General features: G+C 38.5%; 1 protein-coding gene across 1 annotated transcript; it reads left to right on the top strand.

Annotated features, from left to right (window-relative positions):
* The first annotated feature begins 1,199 nt into the window (after window positions 1-1,199).
* crip1 (cysteine-rich protein 1) lies at window positions 1,200-6,825 on the top strand. The gene is made up of 5 exons (XM_028565220.1): window positions 1,200-1,401; window positions 5,494-5,588; window positions 6,062-6,119; window positions 6,401-6,445; window positions 6,601-6,825. The coding sequence occupies exons 1-4, from the start codon at window positions 1,362-1,364 to the stop codon at window positions 6,439-6,441; spliced, it is 234 nt and encodes a 77-aa protein (XP_028421021.1). The 5' UTR covers window positions 1,200-1,361; the 3' UTR covers window positions 6,442-6,445; window positions 6,601-6,825.
* The last annotated feature ends 9,917 nt before the right edge of the window (window positions 6,826-16,742 follow it).

Genomic DNA, 16,742 nt, shown 5'->3' with positions numbered 1-16,742 from the left:
CCTCCTCACTGAAGGTAGAAGTTGTTTCAGTGGAAGCAGAAGTCTCAGATGGAGGGTCCACCTGTGAGCATTTTAGCAGTTAGCATGATAGCTAACCTACATCCAGAATGCACCTGTTGGTGACACAACTTCTGGGTGTGTTTGATTCGGGTCACTCTGCGTGCTGGCCGGGTGGTGCTTTATCTCCCCCTTTTTTTGTTCCTTCTTCCCAGATTATCAGGACTTTTTCATGTGACCTTTGTTTTTACTCTGTAATGGACTTGGAATGTAGTGAAGTACAATACTTAAAAAGTATTACTTTCAAAGTATATTGATTAAAAAAAAGTAAAATGACACATTTTTTTAAATACTCAAAAAAGTGGATCCACAAGTACACAAAAAAGGTACAAGAACCCCTGGTTGGGAATCACTGGTGTATCACTTCTTTTGTTACAAAGTATATACATATAGAATTACAACCACATAACAACAACACTTGTATAGCAAAAATGTGTGTGTGTGTGTGTGTGTGTGTGTGTGTGTGTGTGTGTGTGTGTGTGTGTGTGTGTGTGTGTGTGTGTGTGTTTGTCTTCAGTCACTGCCAACTCTGTTGATTCACCTTCACTAGGATTATTCATCACCATTCAGCATTGAACAGATTGGTGGAGTCACATATCGAGTAGATTATGACAGAGCAGCAGGGTCACATGATAGAAACTCAGAACGTAAGGACCACATTTGGCAGCATTACCAACTTGATTGAACTGTTGCTAAAATCAAGTTGGTAAACTGCCAAATCTGGTCCTTGTTTACTTTCTGAGTTTCTATCACGTGACCCTGAATATTTATATACAATATTTTGTTGTAAATTATGGGTAGGCTAGTTGGTTCTTATTTTCTGTAGTTAGAGTGTTTCAGATGGGAGCACTGCAGTTTATAAAATGTTAAGTTTAAGTTTTGGTTCTTGTTCAATTGTGTTTCTCTGTTCTGTATGTTTGAATATAAAACAAACAAACAAATCCCATAAAAAGGATCTAAAATCGCCCATACCGCCCAGAAAAAGAGAAAGAGTTTAGTTGTTGAATTCTTTAATTTCAGCGTCTCAATGTTATGTTTTCTGCACATGCACTTACACAGACTCAACACAAGCCTCTCCCACTGTTAGAAAAAAAAGAGAAAAAGTTTCAGTTGAACTATTTCCTCGGTGCTATAAATACAGGACGGAGCGCGCACATCTGCACTGAGACTGAGGCGTGGTCAGTCCGATCTAACAGTAACAGGTGGGCCAGTCGGTACAGCTGCAGTCACACTTCATCCACACACAGGATACCTATAGTACCGTCTTTTCTCTCCGGTAGGAAGCCACACACTGCTGCAACAAAATGCCAAAGTGTCCAAAGTGCCAGAAGGAAGTTTACTTCGGTAAGATTTGCACTCTTTATTTTAATTTTCCACCAATTTTTGGTTTTTGCATGCAAAGAAAATCGTCTTTCCGCATGAGAACATTTTCTGGTAAATGAAAAGTTAGCACAAACGCGGAAACAGGAAACTCTATTTAACCAACAGACGTCTGCAAGCGGGCATTTTTAATTTATATTTCATACGAAGAAAAATATTCCTGTTTTTAAAAGCCATGCATAGATAATACTGAACTACAAGTGCAGAAGTATTTTCAGCAATATACAGTTAAAGTATGACTGTACTTTTAAGTAAAGTAAAGTAAGTAAGTACTTGTGCAGAATGGCTCCAGCCACTGTGGATCATTATTGCTATTCATACAATAACATGTAACCTGTATTTTATGTTGCAGTTGGTTGAAGTGGAGCTATTTTTAACCGCTTTATGTACTTTAGGTAGTTCAATAATAACAATGCATGATATTATACATATATTTATATTTTGTATGTTAAATCTGATGTGCTAAGTAATCAGTATCTATCACTGTGAAATAAATGTAAAAGGTACAATATTTCCCTCTGACATTTAGTGTAGTATAAGTAGAAAGTAGCAGGAATTTGAAATATTTAAGTAAAATACCTCAAATTTGTCCTTGAGTACAGTACTTGAGTAGATGTACTTCGTTACGTTCCACCACTGAGAATGCAGGGGCCGTTCTGCACAAGGAGTACTTACTTTTGAAGTACTTTCTCCTGATAATACGTCTAAAGTCTAAAGTTACTAAAGTCACATTTTTTGAATGCAGGATTTTTAATGTAATGTTTTTTTGGAGGGTGATACTTTTACTCAAGTAAATGATCTGAATGCCTCGTCCACCACTGATGCATTAACATACAGTACTGTAAGCACTACTTTAATGCTGTTGTTGGTTGAGATGGTGCTAATTTACATTCCTTGGGAACTAGTATAATCTATAATGCATCATATTTTAGTTTTGGATTGTTAAATCTGAAGAGTAACTATAGAGTAAAAAGTAAAATATTTTACTCTCAAATAACAGTAGAAAATAGCAGAAAATGGAATTACTCAAGTAAAGTACAGTATTTAAGTAAATGTAATTAGTTACTTCCCCTTACTAGTTTTATCACAATTTTATATGCTTACTTCAGTAAGTCAGTCCATGCTATTAGCTGTTTGTATTTATTTATATGTATACATTGTTTTCAGATTAATGCCCACTTTCCTGAGAATGTCACTACACTCTATAAGCATTCTCGTTATCAAGTTAGTTTAGAGCTTAAGATCTGTGCTCCCTGTAGGAATTGAATTGCCTTTCCTGATGGCTGATGATGAGCTACATGAATAATGGCTCAATGCACCGCAGGAAGCAGGTTCCTTCTGTCCTGAAATACGGCTCCATGCTTGTAGGTCTGTCTCATGAGGACACCATCAAAGCAGGCAGCACTTACTGCATCCGGGGAGGGAAAGGACAGCTCCATTTTATATGTGTCTTAATCCATTTACCACATTGTCTGCAGCTCAGTAGTGCAACAGAGTAATCTTCTCCGGGTAGACGCACAGAGGGAGAGAGCCAATGCACAATACATAGCCAAGTCTTTGGACTGTCAGTCAGATAAACTGACCGTGCGACCGGGGAGCCATGCTTCCCATTCTTCCTTTTCATGGATAAACTTTCACCATCTGGCCAAAAAAACAATTTGTTTCAGCCTGAACAAGCCGACCAAAGAAAATATGCTCTTTTCTAAAATATAGCTAAGAGGAAAAGTGCCCTGAAACAAAGCTTCTTTATGTGGAAGCACAGCCTTCATCATTATCCTGAAATGTCTGCATCAATTTCCCCCCCAAACCTCTCTAAAAACTGGCTCCATGTCTCACTCCTTCATCCATCACACCTTAGTGCTCCACTCCCCCATCCTCACCGCTCTCTCTCTCTCTCTCCGTCTCAGTTGCAGCTCATCTGTCTTAATGTTTCTAAGCTCTCAGATGGAAACAATCAGGCTACCGCTGCCTCACTGAATGATGAGGAGGGAACTTAGTCCAGTTCCAGCTACACAAAGACAAAACATTTTTTGAGTACACTGCTCTTGCTTTCCACTGCAGGACTTCAAATAAGCGTTGGAAGCAAATAAACTAACATGTTGTGTAGGTTGCATTAATAATATGTTAGTGTTGACAGTTTGGGAAATATGCTTTACTGACTTATTAACATATTGTATGCTGTCTGTTTAATCTGTACAAAAAGAGATATAACATGTCATTTACTGAGCTTTAGAGGTGCAGGTTAGCATTTTTTGTTAGCTTTGGACATAGCCAGGCTAGCTGTTTCCCCCTGTTTCCAGTCTTTTTGCTAAGTTAAGCTAACTGGCTGCTGGCTGTGGGTTAATATTTATCGTATAGACATGAGAGGGATATCAACTTGCTCATCTAACTCTCCACAAGAAAGTGAATAAGTAACGTATTTCCCAAAATGTCAAACTACTCCTTTAATTTGTGAGATTTAGAGGTGTTAGTAGCAGATTTTGTTAGCTTTGGACGGAGCCAGGCTAGCTGTTTCCCTTTGCTTAAAGCTCTCAGTAGCTTCATATTTGTGAAAAGTAATTAAGATAAGACTATTTCCCAAAATGTCTTAGACATTAGAGAGGTAGCCTATCAATCTTCTAATCTATCTCTTGGCGAGAAAGAGAATTTCATTGATTTCCATAAATGCCAAACTGTTCCTTTAATACTCAGTTGACGTTCAGGCCGTAAAGAGTGTTGCTGTATTTAAGGTCATTCACTCAACTCTAAATGCTTTGGAATGCATTCTTAGCCTCTTTTTTTAGCTTGACAAACAGTTATACAACCTAACCATGACTTTTCTTTTTGGGAGGGAATGAGGCGAATAGTTGAACAGCCTCCCTTGCAGTGTGTTTTTCCATTCAGATTTGTGTCTGTTTGTGTATATTGGACTGCCTCCATAATTCTCCAGACAGTGTGAGTTAATGCAGAGAGCAGATTGGATTATTCTCCATGTCCCTAATGCCCCATTTCTTTTCATATCGTCAGGTAAAATAAATGGCCTGTGCACAAAAAAGTATGCTTTATCAGATCCATATACAATCAAGAGTAAAACAACATTACATGGTCGTCATAGCAACTGATCGGAATGGACTGAGCTCTACTGTGAGACTCCCCTACATTAGTCGTTGGACAGACTTGTTTGCTCAGTCTAATAATTTGTTAATTTTAGTTAAGTAAAGTTAAGTAAATTATTCCAGGTCAAACAATAATCCACCATATTTTGCTGAAATGTTTTCATACCACCGGCCTGAAAGGCTGACCTCGCCCTGGAGCACTCTCCCTGTTTCCGTTGCCTATTGCATAATCTCATGCCACATCAGGCTATTTTTAGAGAGGAAATATGTCATATCCTAATATTGTTTGAAGGTTTGGAGGTCAGTGGGCTTCATCTGAAACCAGAGTTATTTGTATTTGTTCATACATCTGCTGTCCTTTCTGAATTTGTTTTATGTTTTTTTCAGAAAATCAGCAGATATTAATCAAGTTTTGTGCTCCTCAGTTACGACATGTTTGGTATAAACAGCCTCGGTTCACGATAATACTTATTTTCAGCATTTCCTATGCTTGCTCTCTGACCTTATGCATGAGCGAATAGCCTCATTTTTTCGTCTTTGCATGTAGATTCTTGGGCAGATTCGTTGCTCGTAATCGTGTGACGAGTCTCAAAAGTCATCTAAACTCTTGTCCACCTTCCTCCATTAAAGACATGAAACTCAAGACTGTCGGCTTCCTTCCTACTTTTACAGCCCTCCTAATGGGTGTGCAGATCAGCCCTGCAGATAAAGACTCTTTATCAGAGTTTATGAGGCAGGAGGAGGACAGATTCCTCAGGGACACTCAGTCCTCTTTTCCCCTCAAGCACCACACCCAAACAATGTTCTCCAAGTTATCTGCAAAGACATAATCTTGTTGGTCTAAAACAAATATTGTGACCCTCCTGTGGCACTTCCATCTCCTCTGCAGACTACAGTGGCTGTCGTTGTGGTGGATGTTTAAGGCCGTGGAGAATAATTTGGTCTTTTATGTGTTTGGCAGCCGAGAAAGTGACATCACTGGGCAAGGACTGGCACAGGCCCTGTCTGAAGTGTGAGAAGTGCAACAAGACGCTGTCGGCGGGCTCACATGCTGAGGTGAGACACCTGACATACATACAATACTTATAAGAATATCCTGTAATCTTTAATAATGTACACAGGGTTTGGGGGTCTGATAGCACTTCACATATCAACACATCAAATCAGAATCCAGTATTAAATCATCTCCACTCTGTGTGTAAACATACAAGATCAAGATAACTAATAATTCATGAATAACCTTTTTGATGATACTTACACACACACACACATACATATATATGTGTGTGTATGTATATATATATATGTATGTGTATATATATATATATATATATATATATATATATATATATATATATATATATATATGTGTGTGTGTGTATATTAATACTTACATTATAGGAACTTACAGATAGGAAGCAGGATCACCTCCAAAATACTAAAATGGATTCCTTTTTATATGTAATTAACAATATATATTTTTTTATTTATTTAGTTTATTTTTAATGATACAACTCTGCCTCTTACAGCATGATGGCAAGCCATATTGTCACAAACCCTGCTACAGTGCACTCTTTGGACCTACAGGTAAGCGCGTTCCTCTCAGTCACCGTTGCTCGTAAGACTCTAGGCCAGTAACACCCTGTGTAAAGAGGGTGTTTTGTATCTGATTGAGTCGAGGCTGTACAAGCACACACTGTCACCTAATAGGGTCACACACTCAATAAAACAGTCTTTACATAATTGGTACCATTTCATTAAACTATTATCTTGAAAGTTCTCTCTCAGATTGTCAAAGTAAAAGTCTCAACTTCCTACTGTTAATGTTAGTTCACTGATGTAATTGCTTCTTGTCTCTTTCCTCTCAGGATTTGGACGTGGTGGAACCGAGAGTCACACATATAAATAGACAGGTACTGTGAACACATTTATTCACCAAATAATTTGCTTACGTTTGTTTATCTTGTTCATTTCCATGCTATTTGTTAAGACAAACAGGCCATGACTAAGCAAATCCATCTTTGTAGTTTGCACTGCCTGATGTGTGTTTTCTCCGCTTCCTCATCAGGTTCAATGTTGCCTGGACACCAAATCGAAGAAGCCAGCATTGCTCACGAGTCTCAATAAAAACCAGCAAACAAACTCATTCTCATTCAGAAGAAAAAGTTTGAGTTTTTGATCTCTAGTTTTTGAAGATGATTGTGTAGTCCAATGACATAGTAATGAAGTGGTTGTCCCCTAGTTTCTTCCTGTTCTTAAGGTGGACATAAAGATTAAATCCTTTTTAAAGTTGTGTCAGTCGTCATTTTTATTGTGTTTTTATTTATTTTGTATGAAACACTCTTATTAATTGCATTAGAGCAATTTCTTTGCCGCTGACAACATTCAAGTGACTTGCATTTAGTGGCAATGTGTAATTGAATCTGCGTTTCAACCCATGACATATGGGAATTTCAAGCACAACATCTGCTAAAAAACATCATCGTAAGTCCACTCCAAGTTTTTAGACCCTTCAACCCTTGAGGTTTATGTGGACTGCTTACATAATACTTAAAGCTATAGTGCACGACTATTTTATGTTAATGAAAGTCTCTTACATTCAAGCCATTGCCAAATGATCGATACAAAGCTAATTAAGGCTATCAGCTCCACACAACTCTCTCTCTGTATTTCCTCAGCATGGCTATGTTTACAAAATGGTGAAGTTGTTGACATTACTTAGAATTCTTCATGGGGACGACAGAAATAACGCACTACAGCTTTAATACTTGATCACATTAGATTAAATAATTGTTTTTGCTGTAACAAAATGAGTTTGGAACTTGATAACCATGAAACATTTTTTAACTTAGAGGACAATAAAAGTGGAGCCGACGGAGCTTCCCCATTCGGGATGGAATTGTAGATATTCCCATTTTCTGGATCTTTTTAAGGTCCATGATCCTAAGTATCAGGTGTATCAGGTGGGTGTAAGAGGTATAAGGGGGGCCCTAGTGGCATTGGGGTTAAGGTGGTGACCTGGTCATTTGCTGTTGTCTTTCTGATGTCAGGTATCAATAAAGGCATAAAATGCCCCAAAATATAATTTGATCAATTAGAAGTAGGATAGTTTAGAGAGACAGGAAACAGGGGTGATGACATAACCAGGACACTCCTTTTTATTTATTTAATAATCTACAAAAATAAATTAAATGCAGACGATAACAAGTTAAAGTGACACACTTTTCAACACAAAACTACACCAGTGTAGACTAAACCAAAAACTATTTGCCACATCAATACACCTAAATACAACAAATACAGAGTAATAGCTCAAGTAGAATGACACTTAACGACACCACCATTTCACCAGAACAAAAAAATATAATTATACTTGAGGTACCGCACATACAGGGACTGAAGTTATGACCATGGTGAGTATGGAGATTTAAAGTTTATTTTGAATTTTGGAAACAGTGCTAAGAAAAATGGAAATTTTAACATCTACAACCCTATGACAACTGGGAGAACTCCATCTGCTGAGGAAGGATGTGTGATGTGATTGAAAGCTCCAGAAAGGCTTGCCTACTATATTGGACCTTGTGGTGTGGTTTTGTTTCACCAACTAGTTCCAAAAAGTCAGGAATAAACTAGAAATCTCAGTAGCAGGAAAGTTTAATTTTGTTGATTCTGATCTAAACATCTTACATGTTGTTTTTTTATCAATGCATATGTTTAGAGGAATCTAAATGTTAACCCTGCCCATACTGGTGCATTGTGGGAAGCCGGAGCAGCTGAGTCTTTGCAGATCCACCAGATGCTTCCTCTTTGGTTCTTTTTTCTTTTGGGCTCTGTTGCCAAATCTTTGCTTGCACGGCCACCCTTGCTGTCCATGGATCACGTAGCGGCCAACACCCTCCACCATGCCTCCGCCATCCCAGCCTGACAGTTGCTATGGCAACAGACACAAACAAGACCTAACAGACAGCTAGTGTGCCCTTCAGTCCGTCTAGCAGTCACCCTTTTTGTTTGTCTGCAACAAAGACGCTCACTGTCACGGGAAAATCTCGACCAAGGCCACAGACACTGAGGCAACTGATGAAAACATGCAGAGGATTTTTGCAATTAAGCATTTTTGTGCCTTTTCTCTAAATTGTTTGTAAAATGAAACACAAATGTAGCTTGTTAAAATGTGTGTTGTGAGAGAGGCATATGGCATAAAATATATACTGTACATTTACTCATTATTTTGTAGCTGTTCAAAAACTTGGGCTTTTACCTTAAAGACAGAAACAAATATCAACTAAAATACAGTAAAAATGCTAACAGGACTCCAACAATACTTTTGCAATTTTAAAAAGAAAGAATATGAGTAGAAATGCACAAAAACACAGTCGACTGATGTGCAGTTAACATGTTAAAAACAACCAAAAAATGGGGAAGTAAATTAAATGTCCGCATATATTAGAATATATATAGGTATCAAGCTATATTTCTGGCTCTTAATAGTCTCACAGCACATACTTGGTTCACAGTGTTGAGGCCTAATGAGGATAATTTACTGACATAATCATAATGAAAGCATCGTACAGGCAATAAGCACATTTACAAAGCACTAAAGGTGACTGCTGGAGCTGCTCCCCCCGCGACCCGACACCGGATAAGCGGACGAAGATGGATGGATGGATGGATGGATAAAGGTGACTTACACGGCACTTATAGTGAGGTGTTACCAGAGTTTTTTTTTTCTGCCAAGCAGGTTGAGCGGGAAGCCAAAACCTTCTGTGTCAGCATGAATCAGGCCCTCAGTCATGAAACTGTCAAATTAGACTCATAAACCTATTGAGGACTGGAACATTTAAGTGTAGAAGTGTCTGTGTCTGCAGTGTCTTTATTACTCATGTGTTCATGCGGACATGGGTGGCCTTGATTCCTTAAGTCAAGCTTAAGAAATTAAATGATTAAATTAGTCCAGTAGACAGTAAGGGTGTTGTTTATTTTATTTTTTATGAGAGGGCAGAGTAAAATATTGCACATCTACAGATCTACAGAACGGGAGATACAATTTATTCAGACTTATTTTTGTTGTGGCACTTAAACAGAGTAAAAAGTGGCCAACAAACCAATACAATTATATAAATCTATTTTATCATAAAATACAATAACATGTCAAATATACAAGAATAAATAAAACTAATTACAAGGAGTAGCTTCAACTACCAAATACTTCCAACAAACAGGATTTGAAACTATCTGACGGTGGCGACCCCTAGTGGTAGTACACTGATACACCTAATTAAATACACCCTAATAGACCAAATACCCATTTTGGTGTTCACTTGCATAATTGTGTTCGCATCTGGAAATAGAGGTTCAAATCTGCATGCCAGAGTTATTCCAACAAGTAGTTTGCTGTTTTTATTGCTGGTTATAAATTAATTTGTGTGTATTCTACCCCCACAGCCACTCTAAATCTTGTAAAAGAGGATCTATAGGCCCTTTAAGAGATTTCCGCAGCATGTCAGGTCTTCCTGCTTTTCTAACAGACAAGAAGTGAGACTGAAGTACAGGAAAGAATATTCATATCCTCCAGCCCAACAGTGAGAACTTTAAACAGGAACACGTGTGAAACCATGGAAGTAATAAAATCAGCCCTGCCAGTTTTAATATGGACACACACATGTCTCTGCCAACATGCTATTATTATTTAGAACATCTGTCTTTCCTACAGGATTGAATTTTCTAAAGTAGACCACTTAAAATAATAAGAGTTTATTTGTGAAAATAATCTTTACATTCACCAGTATGTGCACATGTGGTTCACTCTAAGTGTTTCCACTCGCAAAAACCTGTTAATGTGATTTCAGAGTGTTAAAATAAGACGTGAACAGGAAATCCACCATATACTTTTCACTCACGTAAAAGACTATCCTTAAAAATGACTCAAAAATAATGATATATCCGCAATATACCGCAATGGCAGCTAAAAACCAAATACACATATAAACGGTCACAAGATGCTTAATTGGATGGGAGAGAACCAAAAACATAAAAATGATTTCTCTAATAATCCCAAAAATAAAGTAATTTTATAGCCTTTAATGCCTTTAACAATTATTTCAATGAAACAACTTGTGATGGGAAATTCATCGCTTTAAAAGAAATCGTATAACATTTGGGGAAATCACTCTGTCCAGTGAAGACTACAGCCAGCAGCCAGTTATTTTAGCTTAGCATAAAGAACAACTTTCCGGGCTCTGTGCAAAGGCAATAACCCCCCCCCCCCCACAGAGCAAGGCTAGCTGATTCCCCATGTTTCCAGTCTTTGTACTAAGCTAACCATGCCATTGATATGTAGCCTAACTGCAGACATGAGAGATGAGAGTGGTATCAACCTTCTCATCTAACTCTGGTTGAGAAATCCGTATTCCAGTTCAGTCCAGAGTGGCATCAGGACACATTATGCATCAAACACTGCAACAATATTTTATTTCACAAAAAGGCAGCTAATATTGGAAACCCCTGACTCTGCTGTAACACATCCCTCCTATCATCATCATCATCATCACTGGCCAAATAAAATCCTGTGTGTGGAATTCGGAAACAACCTTGTCTTGAGAAATGGTAATGCGGGGAGCGCCTTCAGGCCTGGGCAGCAGTCTAGCTGAACGTATCAACCCAGAGGCTTTAGCAGAGTTATATTTGTGGCAGACGACCAGTCAGGCCTTGTGGCGGTTACTGAGAAGAATCTGCTTCTCATTTCTGTGATTGAATGTGCATGGCTGTCTCAGATATATGGAAGGGGAAAGGAGGAAAGGAAGGATAAGAACGAAAGAATTAAGGAGGGATAGGGATGGAACAAAGGGAGTACTCCTCTCAGCCCTCTGTTCCATCCCTATCCCTCCTTAATTCTTTCGTTCTTATCCTTCCTTTCCTCCTTTCCCCTTCCATCGCTCCACCTCCTTTGTTTTTGTATTCCCACCTTCCCTCTTCCAATTACTCCCTACCTCCTTCCATACTACCTCCCATCTCATTTACCATTACTGGGTTGTAGTTAATTAGTGCTGCTGGATGTATCTGTTTCCACTGCAGCGCCCCGTCGCAGCACATGTGTATAAATAGGCCCTTTGGCGTTGTAATTGCTAATGAGGATCCAGTGTGTGTGCAGAAAAAAAGAGCTGCCACCATTATCAGCCATACCAATAGTACATAATGAGGCAGCAAGGCCTCTGAGCTTGGGCCCAGATCTCCAAAAAAAATCTTGGCGCATCAATCATGTTTTTTTTTACCCTCCTAAGCCAAAGGGTATAGGAGTGGTAAACCCTCTTCTCCTCCAATTAGGCTTCCAGCAGCTTCAATAACAAGCATCTCACTATTAGCGTGCAATTAAACACCAACATTAGTTCAGGCTGTTGTGAACGCCCTCTGTTCCCGGTGTCTATAAGAAACGTCTAATTACACTATTTCTGAGTTAAAACAGTGCTGAAGTGATTGGCGGATCGACATAAATCTAATTTCAATGATAAATCAACTGATTAGACAATAAGTTCATTCTGTCTCCTGGCTTGAAGAGGCTACAGCCAGCGGTGCTGTGTAGCCTACCATGTTCACCATCTTAGCTTAGCCTGTTAGCATGCTAACATTTGATAATTAGCACTAAACACAAAGTGCAGCTGAGCTATTGTAATAGGTGTTGTCTACTTGTTTCTGACATTTTATAAACTAAACTCCTTATGGCAGATCCCACCTCCTGGGTTTGGCAGGATCTTGGCCTCAGGCTGAGAGTCCTCAAATTGCACCTCCTGTTGGGCTCAGATCTGATGTCCAGCCATACACGGTATCATTTACATGGTTGAGCATGTGACGGGTTGATGAGTGTTTTTGCATGTGTAAAAGGGCCATGAAACCCCCACATCCATTTCCTCTCTCTGGCTCCTACACAAACTCTTGTTCCTCACAGCACCTGGCCACAATCATCAAGTTTTCTCTTGACACGTTGTCTGAGCTCTGAGGGATTTGTAGACAGTTTAATTGTACGACGGCTGTGATAAATAACCTGTGGTCTTCTCTGTGTGTCCGTGTGATGGATGCTCTGCAATACCAGTGCAAATATAAGTTATCATTAAGCTGGAGGAGTTTCTCAGAAGCATGTTTCTGAATGTAAAAGATGAGTGCAATTTTTCAAACTCAAATGACACGGAGAGATGGAATGCGAATGAGCTTTCGTGCAATTTTGGGATTCAGCGTTTCCCATCGAAACCCCTCAAAGACCTCGCTCTGATGTCTGATTCTCTCCAGCTGTAAGAGAAGTCCGATAAAGTTGTGTTCTTGCACTCAGGATTCCTCGACTCCCCATCCCTCCCATTTGTCCTCCTCCTCCCACGATTTGGAACAAGCAAAAAGAGGACGCGAGGAGACATCTGAGCCGCATGCTGTGCTTGTTTGCCTTTCCCAGATTGCCCTGCTGCTGGTGCTAGTGGGAGTTGGCAGTTCCCCTCATCGTTTTATCTCCACGGTCAGATCCTACTGCACTACAGTCATCTCCTAATCATCCTACACGGTCACACAGACATGGGAGTTATTTTGCATTTTCCACACCGTAACTCAAGCAGTTCAAAACACAACACGGAGTAAAAAAATATGGTGAAAGGACTACATAAAAGAAACTGAATAATCTTACGGTGAGAATGCAGCATTGCTTGTAGGGTGTTGTAGGCGACTTTTCAAAATGCACACTGCACATCTAAATTATCTTACAACTGAGCCAGATATTAGATGATTGCTTCATGCTTTAAAGGATACCAAGTTGTGACTTAAAAATGTGTTCTACAGTTTCCATATTTCACTTTCTGGGGATTGAAATCGTTATCACATTAATACAAATATTTTTACCAACATTTATAAGCAACATATATGGGCAAAAAAAATTGGCATATTCACATAAAATAATAAACAATGTTCAGTGCAATGACCTGCATGTAAAACAAGAACTTTGTGCAAGCATTTGGGCAACGTAATTTTGTTTAAGGATAACATGATAATATAGAATGATTGCTCAGCTTTATATGCTCCTAATGCCAGATATTCTTTTGGGCAAAAAGAGCAAACGTTTCAGGTCTCAACCAGGGCAGATGGGATGCTTTTCTCTCTTGCAGCTCCATATTTTGATTTGAGCCGATGTGATGGGTGTGTCTGAGATACAATCTTGCCTAGAACAGTGTTAATGATTTGCATGACGATACTGGGCCGCAACATACTGTAGATACAACAAATACATAAAAGGAAAAGAAAGAGAATTAGCTGGCTGGCTAACACTGACACTAACAGAAATGTTAGTGTGTGGTTTCTTATAAAAAAAAAAAGAAATGTAACGAAGCAGATGCACAGCCTTTGTTAAAAAATACAGAAATAAAATTGACAATATGACAAACCAAAAGTTTAACCCTTGTGTTGTCTTCACCATCATTTCCGTCATTCTGGGTCAAAATTGAAAAAATGTGCTTTTTTTAAAATTTATTTTTTACACTTTTTATGAGATTTGTGTCGCTTTTTCTATGCTTTTGGCACTTTTTTTTAACATTATTGTCCCTCTTTTCAATGTTTTTTTTTAATTAATTGTAAATAAACCCAATTTAAATGAAAGTATACCTAATTTTTGAGTTTGAAAAAAGCAGATATTCTGAATTATTTTGACTAATAGAATAGTTAAGATCAGAGGATGTTGAGTGAATCACAGACAGAAAACGTTTTTTTTCAAATGCCATGAACTTAAATAAATCAACCAAAATTCAGTGGCTGTAATCATTAAGTTTACCTGCGAAGAACATGAATGCATGGATGTAAATGTTGTATGGGTTGTGTGTATGTTATTTTGGGACAATTTAGTTGTAAGAAACCCATATTTCTGATATATATATATATATATATATATATATATATATATAAAAAAAATGACAACACAGGGGTTAAGTCTCCACCAAATAAATCCAGCACAGCTTGGCTCTCAGCTGATGTTACAACAACGCCCTCCTCTGCTCTTTGGAGGTACTCGAGTGCCTCAACTGCTACAACAACGCTGCCCCCTTGTGCATCAACAACACCGACATCACTCTGATTTTAAGTATGATGTCGGAGAATTAAAAGCAATAAATAACCCATTCAAAAGCTTCATGAATATTTTAAAACTTTAATATACAGTGCTTCATAAATCATTACTAAAAACACAGGTGGTAAAAATCAAATCGAAACAAATAAGTTACACTGTAGTAAAAAGCACTTGAGATTCCTTTCCGTTTTTCGTCATTAGTGTGAACCCCATATATGAAAATAGCATAGAAAGTATGCAAACATAGAATTTCATTCATATATATTTTTCTAATCTTTAGCTAAATAAACCTTTTGTCCCCTTAAAATTCCCTTAACCGACTGGATGAAATAAGGAAAGTTTACAGCTGTGTGGTTGTCGACGGCCTCAATTTCATCCATAATTCTTTTTTTTTTTTTTTTTTAAACCGCTTAAAACCCTTTTTCGTGGCGATAACCTCCCCCCCGTGAGAACCTCAAAACAAGCCCAAATAAAGAAGAAATATAAATTAACATACCAAACGTGAACAGTCTGCAAAACCTTCTTTTCTTCTTCATTGACTAGAGTACAGTTTAACATTTGACCTCTCACACACACACACACACACACACACACACACACACACACTTTTAACAGTATGTCAACAAACAAACACACACACACAGTCTGTGCATAGACCCAGGTTAAACTTGTGGAGTAACTGGTAATTGGAGCAGTTTCTTCCCAAAATTCCCCACTGTGGTTTGTCCTTGAAAGGAAAATAACCCTTTAACCCATTTGTTGCTATGGCAACATAAGCTGTCTCCAGGCCGAAGGGCTTAACGTCAAGATATGTAGAGATAGACTGATCACAACATGCCGTTTCCATAGTCCAATTCAGTGCCTGCTATCAGCAACAAGGTAAACAGAAATAACGTCAACTATAGATACACGTTAGGGTAAGATCTGGAAATATTGAGCTGCTAGTAACAGCCAGGCAGTCTGTCCACCTCAAGATGTTGTGAATTATTTCCTTACCGCCCCTATCTGCATTTACTTTAATATATTTACACATCTTTTTCCATTAAATCATTCAATAGTTGTCCCAATGTGTTTTTAGAAAATGTGTCACGCTGCCCTTCAGTAAACCGTTGACCCACATAGTCAAGGTTTCAACAGAGCGGGTTAGTGTCACAACAACCGTAACACACGTTGAGACGCAAGAATCCATTCTCCCGAATTTGCTGGAATAACAGGTTTCACTTTAGGGTCACCAAATATCAGCAAACGGGGGTTTTAGCTGGCGTCTCACGACAGCCCTGTAAAAACCTGCAATATTCTGATTAAAAGTACATATTAAAAAGAATCCTCCTGCTTCTCTTAATTCATAGTTTGTTGATGAGAGTAAATCATTTACTGACATATTCACAGTCCGAGGGAGGGTGTAAAAAAAAAATATATATATGTTGATATATGGTTCTAAAAAGCAAAGAAAATGTATGTCTTTTGTCTGCACTCAAAATCTCTTGGTAAAACCTTCAAAATATGGGTTAAGTTTGGTTTACAGTAAAGAATGCTTTTGCTTCTCTTAAGGTCCGTTTGTTGATGACCGTAAATAATTTAGTGAGATTTGATATTCTGGTTTTAAAAAGCAAAAAAACATATCAAGTCTTTAATGTCTGCATTTAAAGTCTCCCGTTTAAAAGCTGCTAAATCTGGGTTAAGTTTGGTTCACAGTCAAGAATGCTTCGGCCTCTCTTAATGCCCGTTTCAGCAAATGATTCCCTCTGGCTAACATGTCATGGTAGTAAGCGTTGTCATAAACATTAACATCTGTTCTGTTGTGTCAAACATGTCTTGAATTTGTTTGTGCTGTTTGTTGTCTTTCCCACTTTGTTGTGTGTATCTATAGAGACCTGCGGTTTTCAACTGTCCGAGTCGGTACCTCCTATCAGTTACAGGGTTGACAACGAGGCATCCAGAGCAGCCAATCGTAAGCAGAAGAGAGGTTGGGGGTGGGGGGGTGGGGTTGGACGCTCTGGTAACAGGGGGTCAACTTGTTCTATTGCACATACGTTTCTGCCTTTTCTTCATTTCTGGCTTCCAAAAGAATCTCACAGTTAAAAACAGGCAGCAAGTAGCATTATTTTAGTTTTTTGTTTAAATAA

Source organism: Perca flavescens, chromosome 20 (genome assembly GCF_004354835.1).
Source record: "Perca flavescens isolate YP-PL-M2 chromosome 20, PFLA_1.0, whole genome shotgun sequence".
NCBI lineage: Eukaryota > Metazoa > Chordata > Actinopteri > Perciformes > Percidae > Perca > Perca flavescens.
This window is presented reverse-complemented; position numbering and strand designations above follow the sequence as displayed.